Source organism: Scardinius erythrophthalmus, assembly GCF_964197995.2.
Source record: "Scardinius erythrophthalmus genome assembly, chromosome: 11".
Classification (NCBI taxonomy): domain Eukaryota; kingdom Metazoa; phylum Chordata; class Actinopteri; order Cypriniformes; family Leuciscidae; genus Scardinius; species Scardinius erythrophthalmus.
The window spans coordinates 37,994,922-38,008,711 of NC_138231.1; the positions used below are offsets into that span (position 1 = coordinate 37,994,922).

Genomic DNA, 13,790 nt, shown 5'->3' on the forward strand with positions numbered 1-13,790 from the left:
CTGCAATCAAAAAGTAAAGAGTGCAGTGCATGCAGTGGTGACATTAGTCGTCCAATAATATGATGCCGACATTCACCGTCATGCGCAATAGCGGAATGCAGTCGCCGGAACGATGGCCGTCGATAATTTTCTCTTTGGCCAGTGCATCCTTTATTTTTTAGCTTTTATTTTCGGTTTTATCGCCGTTGTGCCTCTCTCTGAAAACGGCGATGACTTTCAGGGGAAATGCCTGCTGTTTACTGAGGGAATGTGGCAAAACGAGAACATGACGATGGGGAAACAGCGCTTTATAGTTGAAGAATGGGGACCCGAGTCGTCCTGCCGCTTCATCACTTTCGTGGGCATCGTGTCTCTCATCCTCTCGGCCGTACAGGCGTGGCGGACCTTTTTCTTCCTCTGCAAAGGCCACGACTAGTAAGCACTTACATCAAATTGATTATGAAATCACCCCAACGTTTCAAGCAGTAAATGATGTTCTGTTCTGTCCTCATCTCTTTGCAGCTCTCTTTTGCATGCCTTCCTGAATCTCCTCCTGTCCCTCTTGGTGGTTTTTATAGTGTTTGTGGCCGGTACTATCTCCAGTGTTGGCTTCAGTGGATGGTGTGATGCTGTCACTGAAAATGGGGCGATGCCGAGCAGGTAGACGGGTTTTAACCATTTTGAACTAGTTAGAATTAAGCAATATCACACAAGCAGAAGTGCTGCATTGCAGATCATGGCTGGCTGACTGTCTACAATGTATGTATACTGTGTACTGTATATATAAGATATATATAATAAATATTGGCATGGCTATGATTGTAAATAGTTCCAGAATATAGTCACTTTCTATATTACTTCTGCTTTAAATTTGGTTCATTTCTCTTTGGCAGTTGTGAGGATCTGCAAGACACAGATTTAGAGCTCGGTGTTGACAACTCCTCCTTTTATGACCAGTTTGCCATTGCACAGGTAAACATTCATCCACAAGTAATATAAAATCTACATTCACAAGCTGAGATTTTAAAGTATGTATTTCAAAATATCCACAATATGTGATATGTAAATATTTTCTTCTTTCCACAGTTTGGCCTGTGGTCGGCCTGGTTATGCTGGCTGGGTCTAACAGTGATAGCCTTCCTGAAGGTTTACCATAACCACCGACAACAGGAGCTGCTAGACGGTCTAGTTCAAGAGAAGGAGCTCCTGCTAGGTCATCCTTTACAGAGGAGTTCTTATACGTACAACAGGAACGCAATGATTTAAACATACTGTGCATATCTCACTTAGTCCATTTACACTGCATGAGCTAGTTTCTGAGAGCAGAATTAAGCCCTCAAGATAAAATGTATTTTTGTATAAAACCTCTTTCAAACATTATATATGAGTCTTAGTTAATAGATTCTTTAACTCAAATTATGTTAATTAAATAAATGTTCATGGGACACAAGGCTGAATCCAGAGCTCATATTCATTCTCATATTGCTCATATTCACTCTTATTTTATGGTATAGGACATAATGAAGACTGCCTGTGAGATATTGTTCTATCTCATGCATTAGGAGACTCAGTAAAGCGTAAATGAGGACCCTCTCTTTGAGCAGATGTCAGTGCTTTACAAGTTCACTCTTGTGAATTGTAAAGTCGACTGCAAATAGAAACTGTACTGCCTTTACTGTACATGGGAATATAATCAGAAATAAAATTGAATAATGGCTCTTAATGTGGCTTTATTCTTTAAAGGGATAGTTCACCCAAAAATGAAAATTTTGTCAGTAATTACTCACCCTCATGTTGTTCCAACCCCGTAAGACCTTCGTTCATCTTCGGAACACAAATTAAGATATTTTTGATTAAATCTGAGCGCTGTCTCACTCCTCCATAGACTTCTAAGGGACTGAAACTTGCTGGCCCAGAAAAGTTATTAAAGAGATCGTTAATGTAGTCCAAGTGACTACAGTGGCTTAATCTTAAGTTTATCAAGCGACGAGAATACTTTTTGCGCGCTAAAAACAATAAAAAATAACGATTGTCCGACGCTGGTCATGTGTGTGACGCGCTGCGCAAAAACACTACGTTAACTCACTCGAGGCCCAGAGAGAAGGAAATGAATAGTGGAATAAAGTCGCTATTTTTGTTTGTTTTTAGCGCGCAAAAAGTATTCTCGTCGCTTGATAAACTTAAGATTAAGCCACTGTGGTCACTTGGACTATATTAACGATCTCTTTAATAACTTTTCTGGGCCAGCAAGTTTCAGTCCCTTAGAAGTCTATGGAGGAGTGAGACAGCTCTCAGATTTAATCAAAAATATCTTAATTTGTGTTCCGAAGATGAACGAAGGTCTTACGGGGTTGGAACAACATGTGGGTGAGTAATTACTGACATAATTTTTATTTTTGGGTGAACTATCCCTTTAACCTATAGGACCAGAGTTTATCCTCACTTGTATACAGTCTTTTACATGTAGCCAACACACATTAGATTGACAAAATATTCGATTGCTTCTCCCTTATTATTGCTGGTCCCTTACATTATAACTTATTTATGTGAAACCTAAAATTTATTGTGGTAGTAATAATAATCAGCAAAACTATTTATAATTTTTTTTTCTTTTTTTTCCTGATTATTATGTAAAGCTGGTCTGGCTTCAAGGCATGTGCTAGTGCAACTTACCATTCATCACACCATGCATATGGATTTGCAGTTTCATTGTCTCTATCTCCACCAAGTGGCTGAAAAATAAAACTGCTACACATACAGCTAAAGGTACAAAACAGCCCTATTGACGCATCTCGAAAATAACACTAACTGCTTTATTTTACATTTTGAGATATTTATTTAGCATAACCTTGATTCAAAAAGGTTAAGAACCTCTGATGTAGTATATTGTCCATGCTCATTTTCTCAATTTTTACATTTAGATTATTTGATGACCTTTACCCTCATAACGCTCACTTCAAACGTTTTTAAAAACAGCAATAATTGAAATGTAATCTTTAGCAAATACCAAAATGAATATAAATTTTTCATACTGTACATTATAAATGTTGTGATGTTTAAATGAACCTTTAGCATTTAAAACAGATCAGTTTAGCTCTTAGTTTTTTACTTTTATATGGACGAAATTGCATAGATTTGAACATTTTAATAACGGCCATGTTTTTATAACATCGGATGTGACATTAAAATGTAGACAGAAAAAAAAACATTTCATACTGCAGTTAGGTTTTTTTAACGGAGTTGTGTAATTCCTTGCATGAATTTACTGTTTTTTTTTATGTTTAATTGTCTATTTGTGTTGTTTGTAAAGTGTAATAGTGGCAAATGAGTTTCCCCTTATTGGGATCAATAAAGTTTTTTAATCTAATCTAAACCTAACTTGACAGAATATTTCAACCATTTCCTAACATGAACCCTCAGTTAAAACTTCCTGATGATTCAGCAAAATGATACGTTGTTGTATACATGTGCAATTTTCAAATAAAATAATTTCAACAAAACACTCAAATTTATAAAACTTTATAAAGAAAGGGACATACAGTATATTCTATTACTTAGAAATGCATATGCTTCCTCTATAGCCTATAAGTTCTGAACAAACTTGCGACAGTGATTATGTGAAGTTGATCGTTTTCAGAGAACATGGGTTGTCGGTAACAAACTGGATCTTTAATTTACACATGAAAGAGCTGTTTTGATACAGATCTGTCACAAAGGCTAAAAATGTCACCAATCCTCTCAGACAATAAGAATGTGGAGGAGCGATGGTTCAGTTCAGTACGACGACATTCCACTTATCTCCCTCCCATTTCTCTATACTGTCTTAATGATGACTTCATAGATATAGCATTTGTGTCATCTGAGACCAGTTTTTACCAGTTTGCAGTTTCCTGATATGGTTGCTTAGCAGCCAAAGAAAACTATACAAATGTTCTATGTTGTGATTGTTTCCTACTATAGTTTATAGCATCCGATTTTCTGTTCAAAACTAAATCAATGTTTGGTAAATTTGAACAGCAGGTCAGCCATGGTCTTCAGGACACTCCAATGGTGGGCTAAGGCTACTGGAGACAAGTTTCATTGAACTATTATGTGAGTTAATCTTATAGGAGATTGAAGATATCACACATTACATGCACTTTAGGTAATACTTGGCCTGCAAACACCTCACTCCTGTGAGCCTTCAAAAAACAAACAAAGAAATGCGATCTGATGCTAACACCGGAACTAGCTCTACTTCACAAGCAAGTTTAGCCAAAACATGCTCTTTGAAAAAAGGGTTATATAGAAACTTCAAGGGTTCTGTCAGGCGCTTCAAATATAGTACATATAGGGGTTTTATCCATTTTATGGATTTAGTTAATTCATTTAGTGTTACTTTTAATTGAATTTGAATTACATTTTATGAATTCAACAGTTTGTAAGCATACTTTTTCATTAGAAAAAATGAAATAACCTATTAAATATGAAAGTATTATGCAGTAATTTAAGACATTTCTATTTAAATAGAACCTTTTTGACATGCAAGGCTTTTTTTAAATTCAAGAACCCTAACCACCTTTTTCTCTATTAGAGTGGGACAACACTGTGTGCTTCAATTACTTGCAAGTTTTTAGGTAGAGATTTTATAGATCAATTTCTTCTACTGGTTTATACTTAAGATGTCATTGTAATTTTGCACATAGCTTCATAGAACTCGTTGTTCATTCATATTTCAGATTGTGAATTAATAGTCTATGTATTTATACTTATGTTTTTGAAACATTTAGTATGATTTAAAAATGCCCTCTTATGTTATATGACCCTCCATCACATCTATTCTTCTGAACGCATAGGAATGTTAGCAGATAGGCTAGTTTCACTGTGACCTCAAAGAACAGGTCTGCCGTGTCAACAACAGCCTCTGATTAGACTCAGCATGTTAAAAGATGACATCTTTACAAGTATATCCTGTAGAATGGCATTCATTTGTCTTTTTGAATCCAGAGTGAATCATTTCTTGAAGAATACAGTGACATCAGCTTTAAACTTTTAGAGTCTTAAACATTAAGGCGATTGTTATTTTAAGTCTACTCATATTTCTCAATAGTATATTTTTGTACTCTCATATTGATTTTTTTTCTCTCTTATTTTCAATATGATGATATGCATTTGTCAAGCAATTTGAAACGTGTTCCAATGCTGTTTTAAATGCATTTATTCCATATTATATTCTCAAGCTGAATAGATCTAAATGTGTTCTCTCAGTTATATACTAATTGATCATACTATTTAATCATCTGGTAATGTTAAGCAAGAGGCTGAACTAATACATTGTACAAAGCAACAATAATCTTCTTGGTTTTTAACAGCGGCTGGCAACCAGTGTAATGGTGCATTACCGCAACAGTCGTAAGTCATCATATGTTTTTTATATAATTAGTCAGTTATATATATATATATATTATATATATATATATATATATATATTGCAGAAAATAGTTGAGTCTTGGGGTCACAAAAAAATGTATATTATTTTTTACATCACCACAAGAATATATTATTTTTTACATCACCACAAGATGTTCAGGAGGGTTTTAATAAAAATCCTCTGCTTTCATCCAAAAATAAACTCCAGCATATTCAGTTGTCAGACACGACTGGAACTTCAAATGGGATGGGGTTCTATGGTCAGATGAAACTAAAAAAAAAAGAGCTTCTTAATTGGCAGCAAACCCAATGTGATGGGTTTGGTGCACACAGGGATAAAAAAGTATACCCCATGTGCACAATTAAATATACTGCTGGATCTTTAATGTTGTGAGCCTATTTTCTGTTGGAGGTCCCGGACATCTTGTTCAGATACATGGTATCATGGATTCTGACAAATACCAACAGATAAAAAAATTTAAACTTGACAGCCTTTGCTAGAAATCTTATAATGGGCAGTGGTTGGATCCAAAACAGATGTCAAAATCAACACAAAAATGGGTCACAAAACACAAAATGAAGGTTCTGCCATGACCATTCCAGTCCCCTGATCTGAACCCTAAATGGAGAGTGTATCAACATGGACTTGGAAATTTGAAGGATCGAGAGATTCTGTATGAAGGAATGGTTTCTTATTTTATATATATATATATATATATATATATATATATATATATATATATATATAATTTGTTACATTTATATAGCGCTTTTTCTGGGTCCTAAAAGCGCTTCACATATGGAAGGGGGGAATCTCCTCAACCACCACCAATGTGCAGCATCCACCTGGATGATGCGACGGCAGCCATATTGCGCCAGAACGCCCACCACACACCAGCTTACTGGTGGAAAGGAGACAGTGATGAAGCCAATCAGTATATATGGGGATGATTAGGAGGCCATGATGGACAGAGGCCAAGGGGCTGATTTGGCCAGGATGCCGGGGTTACACCCCTATATATATAATTAAATTGTATTTTCAGGACAATTGATCCCCAATTGTAATTTAATATAGTAAATTACTCTTTTGCTTTGATTTGCACTGACTATAAATTAATTTTGAGTTAATTAAAGGCAGAACAACAATGCTACTATAAAATTGCATTAATAGTACAATAATATGCATAGGCTATATTAATATTTTCTTCATGTTACAGTAAGTTACAGTTTATATCTCTTCTCCAGTGACTGCTGGTTGAAGACCTTGGTTGAAAACAGTGTAAACTCATTTGACATGCATGTAGCCTATGTTTTTTTTTAAACTCCTCACTCATTAAGTGAATGAAGTAAATCATTTATTTATGAGTAAATAAGCACAGTGGAGACACTCAGATCAGTAAATTGGTTAATTTAAACTCGAAAACTGTGCAAAAAGAGTGGTTTTCTCATAAGGAAAGGCGTGTTCATAACCGGTCAAGCAAGCAGGTTTAGGGAGAACTAACCCACGCATGGTAAGAACCTCTCTGACGAGTCCAACCAGCAGGATCATCATTCCACGCCGCCCTGAGTGAGAAACCCCATCCTTTTGCTCTCTATAAAAGCATCGTGTTTTCGGAAAGAGATGTGCAGTTTGTCTGTGCGAAGAAGATCTCTTAAAAACGGAGAATGTCGGTTTCAAATGTTTGTTTTTTTCCAAGCAGGTTTCGAAGATGCCGGATCTATGGCGTTCACTCTACACTGATTTTCCTCGGTGACCTGTGGCTTCCTCTTTGGCCGAGTGGTTCTCAACAGTTCAACAGTTCTTTTGAAAATTGTGAAATGTTCAGGACCACTTGATCAGACGAAGGGAAATTTCACCGTTGAGTCGTCTTTGTTACTTTGTTAAAATCAGGTTTGTTGATGAATTCACTGTGATGACATGCGTTGTTGGCCTAGCTCTCTCTCTCTCTCTCTCTCTCTCTCTCTCTCTCTCTCTCTCTCTCTCTCTCTCTGATTTGTGTGAAATATCTGATTGTATGGCTTTACATTTAATCTTTTGTATTTTGATTGAAAATAATAAACCTAATTTAAAATAAAACCTTTACTCTTTCTTATTTTGATACAAACAGGACAGCTTTAGTGTTTACCTTTGGCACTTTTAGTAGCAATTAGGCTAGATGTAGTTTTTGCACTAACGGTAGGCTACATCTTATTTTTAATGGGTTTGAGGTAAGTTTGTGTTTTGTTTTACTTTTAATTAAACGCGTTAGAGTTTACGCGTTAAACCACATTTTTCAAATTTTGACAGTCCGTTGATGCAGTGAGATCCAGGCAGACGAGTAATGATTGTCAGACATCAAATTTTAATAGGTAGGCTAATAACAACTTTTATTAAAATGTAAAATTACAGAGAGAAACAAATGAATCAAGTAAATTTTTAAAATTGTAAGCTTGTAGTTTCAAGATGAGATAGACATATTAGGCTAATAAGTATTTTATCTAACAGAAGTTTGTGAAGATTATACAGTATAGAGAAAGAACGGCCCAAAGGAAGACGTTTGAAGAATACAAGGAGAGCAAATCGTGAAGAAGCAGCAGCAGAAGCAGCAGCAGCAGCAGCCCTGAGTCTTCTGAAATTAAACATTTTATATGCATTGACTACGTTAAACTACTAGTAGGCCTACCTATTGAAGTTCTTTTGTAGCCTACTTGCAATCATTTAATGACTCAAGATAAACTATGCAGGTCTTCTTATGGCCCTTAAGGCACACGGAATAACTTAAGCAATTGGAAAATCAAACATATCAGAGTAGGCTTTATGCTAGACTATAAATAAATAAAAGCAATTACATAAAATAATGATCATAGCCTACATAAGGAATATAACGACTAATGATAAATAAATTAATAATAATGACTACAATTCATAAAGTAAACATTAATAGGATTCCTAAAAATGAAAAAATAAACTAATACATTTATTACATTATTTAATAAATTAATGAATAAATTTGAATACAAAGAATTTTGAATATACCAATAATCAACTCTAATAATTAATTTTAAAGGAAAATATCAGATAACTAAATAAGTAAACCCACTTTCTGCACAGTTTTCGAGTTTACTCAGGTTTGTTGACGTTCAGAAACGACTTTAAGAGTTTCGAGCAGATATTCATCAGGTGGCCATTAATGGGAACATGGCCAGATAACATAGTTATGAAAACAGCTGAATTCCCCTGGGATACAGGGCATGTGTGACTCCAAGGACCACTGGACATGATACAAATTAATTCAACTTGGATTATAAAGATCTGACCCCCATAATCCCATACAATAAAAAGCGAACACAGAACGTTCCCCTGGTATTTCCGTTTTTTTTTTTTTTTTTTTTTTTTAACGTTAGGGGAATGTTCTTTTTATGTTTTATTTTTTTGTAAACATAAAATAACGTTCTCAGAACATTGCAATGAGGTTATTTTTGAATAACCTAAAATAACTTATACAGAACGTTCCCTAATGTTATGGCAACCATAAAACAACGTTCCCAGAACGTTGCAGGGAGATTATACTTTTAGATAACATAAAATAACTTATACAGAACGTTACTTAATGTTTTTTTTTTTGCAACCATGAAATAACGTTCCCAAAACATTTTTTATTAATTTTCAAACGTTATTTTAAAAAAACGTTAGGAGAGCGTTCTTTTTAGGTTTTATTTTTTGTATAAAATAACGTTCCCAGAACATTGCAGAGAGGTTATTTTTATACAACCTAAAATAATTTATACAGAACATTCCCTAATGTTTTATATATATAGCCTATATATATAGCAATAAGAATTTATAATTCATTTGAATAATTACAAACTACTTCTCAGAACTGGTAGACATTGATTGATGTTTAATGCAATGAAATAAATGCAGAATCCACAGTTTAAACGTGTTAATGATCAGATATGGATAACAGAATGTTATAAATCTGACTTTTCGTAGTTGAAAATATTAAACTATGTGATTAAGCAACGTGAAAATACAACCATAAATCCATTCCTTTAGTGCGGGTGTGAAACGTGCACGTGCGTGACTTTCCACCCAAACCAGTTCAGCGGAAACCCCGCCCTGCAGCCGATTCTTAAGATCGTATTGGTCACGTTAATCACAGTAATGAATGCCTACACCAAACACTCATCCCTAAACCTACCCTTAACCAATGAAATTAGCTGCAGGGCGTGATTTCTGCTGAAGTGGTTTGGGCTAGAAAAAAATAGAAAAAGAAAATTCACGCCCAGCACATGCTTTCTCCAATTTTACAGTGCTAAATCATGCAGTTCGTCATCTGATGATTGCAACATGACTGGAATCAGTTGTAAGAGTGTACACAGACCAAACACTGCATAATATCCATCTGTATTATATCAAATTTATGAGGGGACACTTACAGGTGAAAGGCAACTGACCTGTGCTAGTTTGCACTTTGTACGCAATACTGTGCTAAAGTGAATCCTGACCAATCAGTTGTAGGTTGAGGAGACAGAAAGGTGTGAATGTCTGCTGGGAAAATACAACAAACCAAATGAACTTAGTGGCGATCACTTCATGGTGCACAATATATCCATCCAATAGTAGACGAACCAGCAGAAGCAATTCATTATGTCAGTCTTGATGCTTGCAGTGCATTCCCATTTGAGAACGTTTGCCAAAGTGGCCAAACGGTTGATGGCGATTTCAAATTCTCCACAGATTCAATCTGTTGACCACAAAGTTCAAAACCACAAGACTGAACAATACCTTCGTTCTTGTTGAGGAAAGAGTTTTTGAGGCCATTGAAGAAAGATGAATTGGATGAGTCTGGCTCCCAAATGCACATCTCATTAGAAAAGAAGATGAGGAAACAGGTAAGATGTTTACAATCGCATACATTAAAATAGTGAACCATTTTTGGGAGAAAAGTTTATCTTCAGATTGGCTTGTTGCGATAATCAGTGTTACACTGACTTTTTTTTATTAGTTTATCTGTTATAACAAGCAATAATAATGTCAGCTGCACGCAGAGGTGGAAGTAACGAATTACAACTACTCGCGTTACTGTAATTAAGTCGTTTTTTTGGGTACTTGTACTTTTTTGAGTATATTTTTAAATCTGTAATTTTACTTGTACTCAAGTACATATTAAACTAAGTAATCTACTTCGCTACTTGTAAAATCACATTTCGTTACTGAGTACAATTTGAATTGATATTCAAATCTTTGACCGGCATTTCGGTAGCCAATAAAAATATTCGATCGGAAACGGACCAATAAAACCCCTGATATTTGGACTGAATTAAGCAGCCGCAGTCGCATCAGGTTTTGGAGAGCTGATCATAAGTGAAGGAGGCGAGGAGCTCAGAGTGATTAATGGCTGGACTGAAAGTTTGGAGAAACTACAATCTACATAGTAGTATTGTCAAAATATCTATATTTTGATACATATCAATATTGAAATATCTGTCAATACTCATTTTGGCTTATACACCGATACGAAACCAGCTGCGCGTTCTCATTCTCTCATCTCAACGACAGCGAGAGCGAGTTTGACACACCCGCCTCCTCTCAGCGCGGGATTGCAGGTAGGCCTATTACGCATAATTTTATTAATACCTGCAAGTTTCTATGGCATATTTTAATGGCAAATGTCACGAGTGCAATATTATAACGCGAGGGCACATTCATGTAATCGCAGAAAACTGGACGCGAGCTCGAATGAACTGGACTCGGATATTGAGTGTGCGCTCTCGGACTGTGTCATATCATGTGCAATCGCGATTCGCGAATCTCTCCAAGTGGTTCTCACTGCAGACTCAAATGACGTCCAGCTCCAATCTCTCCATGCTCTTGAATTAAACGTTGTCAAAAGTTATGAAAAATCTAGTCTTTTTTGCAAATTAAATTCAGTTTGAAATCAAGCTTCCTTGTGCTGTGTGTGAGCTATTGCAACAGTTAACGTTACCCTATTGTAAAGACAAATACACTGAGTGAGTAAATATTGAAGTTAGATTATTGTAATGGTTATTGATCAATGTTTAAATATGTAAGCAAAAGCCTAAATTAAAATATCACTGTATAAAGTGGACGTGAATTAAACTTTTCCATTCAAATAGATTACTGTTACAATGAGTGTTGTTCTTTCAATGCTTGAAAATAATGATTGCCTTGACAAAATGGATGGACAAAAATGTAGATATTAAAATATTTAGTATGTGGTAGTTTTCCCGATGGTATTAAAAATTATAGGCTAGGTCTACTGAATACTGACATATTTCAAGGTGTCATATATTGAAGTTAGAAATTCCAGTATCATGACCACTTATTAATGTCCTTCGACAATAAGGTAAAAGCATGTTAAAAGTAGCTATTTTCTACATAAATCTATGATTTGGTTATATATTTAATGGTAATACATTAACTATCGCCAGCTAAAAAGTAACGAGTAACTAGTACTCAGAGTAGTTTTTGAGAAGAGTAATTTGTACTTCTACTTAAGTACTTTTTTGACACCAGTACTTTTACTTGTAATTGAGTATTATTTCAGCAATGTAACGGTACTTGTACTTGAGTACAAATTTTCAGTACTCTTTCCACCTCTGGCTGCACGTTCTCGCTTTCTTCTCTCCAACGGCGAATTGACACAAACCCGCCAAAATGAGTGGCTTAATGTGCTTAAACAGTAAAATACACACAAAATTATTTCAAAATGCCTGTAAGTAGTTAAACACAGTCAGTTTTGGAACGTAAAAAGTTGAGAAAGATAAGCATGTTCTTGTGTAACAGTATATTTGATCCGTGCATAAACTCTTAAAGTGACAGCAGTCTAATATTCCCTCTGCTGTCTGCCATGTCTCTGCTCCTGACTGAATATAGATTTTGTAACTTTAATTGTAAGCATTAATCTGTATTTAATTTTTACAATGAAGACTATCCAGTGTTATTTTACATTTGATTACTTTAATTTCTGTAGTATTTCTTACCTGAAAACGAACATATTCTTAGACTCACCTGAAAAACTTCAAGTTGTGTATATTTCATATCTCTCTTTATTCTATTGCATTTATTTATGCTGAACAAGAAATGTTGGCATCGGAATTGGCAAAGAAAATTGCAATTGGTGCATCTCGAAATATTACTTTTATTATTTTATTATTATCAGGACCCGCAAATATTACCACATATATACATCATATTCAACATTATATATAGAAGTTTAATGTATTGTCACTGAAACTGTATATACAAAATGACTAAACACACTGTATTATGCATGCCAGGTCAGTAGTTGGCGATGTCACTTTATCAAGAAACACCACAGAAACATGTATGTGCATGATGTCACCGTTTCCACACATTCACGTTTTTGTTGTTTACACGTAGATGGTGAAGGCATCATTTTCAAAACCTTGCACTTTGAAACCCTTTTTCAAAAGCTTGGGTTTTCAGGCCCCCAAAATGCCGTCGTCGTGTGAATGAAAGGCCAAAACGCATAAAAAGTTTTCAGTTGCATATTGTATACTGTTAGCTATACATCTCCAAGTCAGTGGTGGGATTTGGGAAAAGTGCAGAAAAAGAATTTTTGCCACAATACACTGCACATAACACTGAACTCGAAAATTAAGATATTGGAACAAGAAATTCTTCAGCAAAGCTACAATAACAAAGGAGGCAGATTATTATTCTTTTACAGTAACAGGAGAAGGAAACTCTTGTGAGAACAAGATAAATTAAGCTACAATGAAATGGATGCTCCAATTGCATTCTTTTTTGGACTAGAGAAAAGTGCAAGAGAGCAAGTAACCATAAACTGAAACTTTCTAATGGCAATGAAACTACTGATCAACGAGAAATGATAGTTTCTGATATTTCCTTTTATGAGAAACTCTTTCAGTCAGAATATTGTGTTGAATCAGCAGTTGAAGAACTATACTTCTAGATCTTCCACAGTTGTCAGTGAAAGAGAAGATTGAGCCAGGAGGGATTTCTGACTTTTTCTGAGCTTTCAAGTGCTATGCAGGAGCTAAACAGTGGCAAATCATCTGGATTTGATGGTCTTTCTGAGTTTTAAAAAAGCTCTTAAAATGTGCTTGGACAAGTTTTGTATAACGTTTTCTAGAGTCCTTTAACCAAGGTATCCCACCCTTGACTTCTCAAACAGTGGTGCTGTCATTATTATACCCAAAAAGGGGGATCTTGGATACTTAAAGAATTGGCGTCCTGTGTCATTATTGTGTACTGACTGACTTTAAAATACTGTCAAAAGCTATAACCAATAGGTTGAAGAAATGTACTGCAACTATAATTCATAACGATCAGTCATACTGTATCACCAAAAGGAACATTTTCGTCAACCTATTTTTGTTGAGAGACATTATTGCAGTTGCCAAAAACCATC

At 35.2% G+C, this 13,790-nt stretch overlaps 1 protein-coding gene across 1 annotated transcript; it reads left to right on the forward strand.

Moving 5' to 3' along the window:
- Positions 1 to 1,380, forward strand: tmem179aa (transmembrane protein 179a-A). The gene is made up of 4 exons (XM_081377907.1): positions 1 to 414; positions 502 to 639; positions 873 to 951; positions 1,066 to 1,380. The coding sequence occupies exons 1-4, from the start codon at positions 113 to 115 to the stop codon at positions 1,243 to 1,245; spliced, it is 699 nt and encodes a 232-aa protein (XP_081234033.1). The 5' UTR covers positions 1 to 112; the 3' UTR covers positions 1,246 to 1,380.
- The last annotated feature ends 12,410 nt before the right edge of the window (positions 1,381 to 13,790 follow it).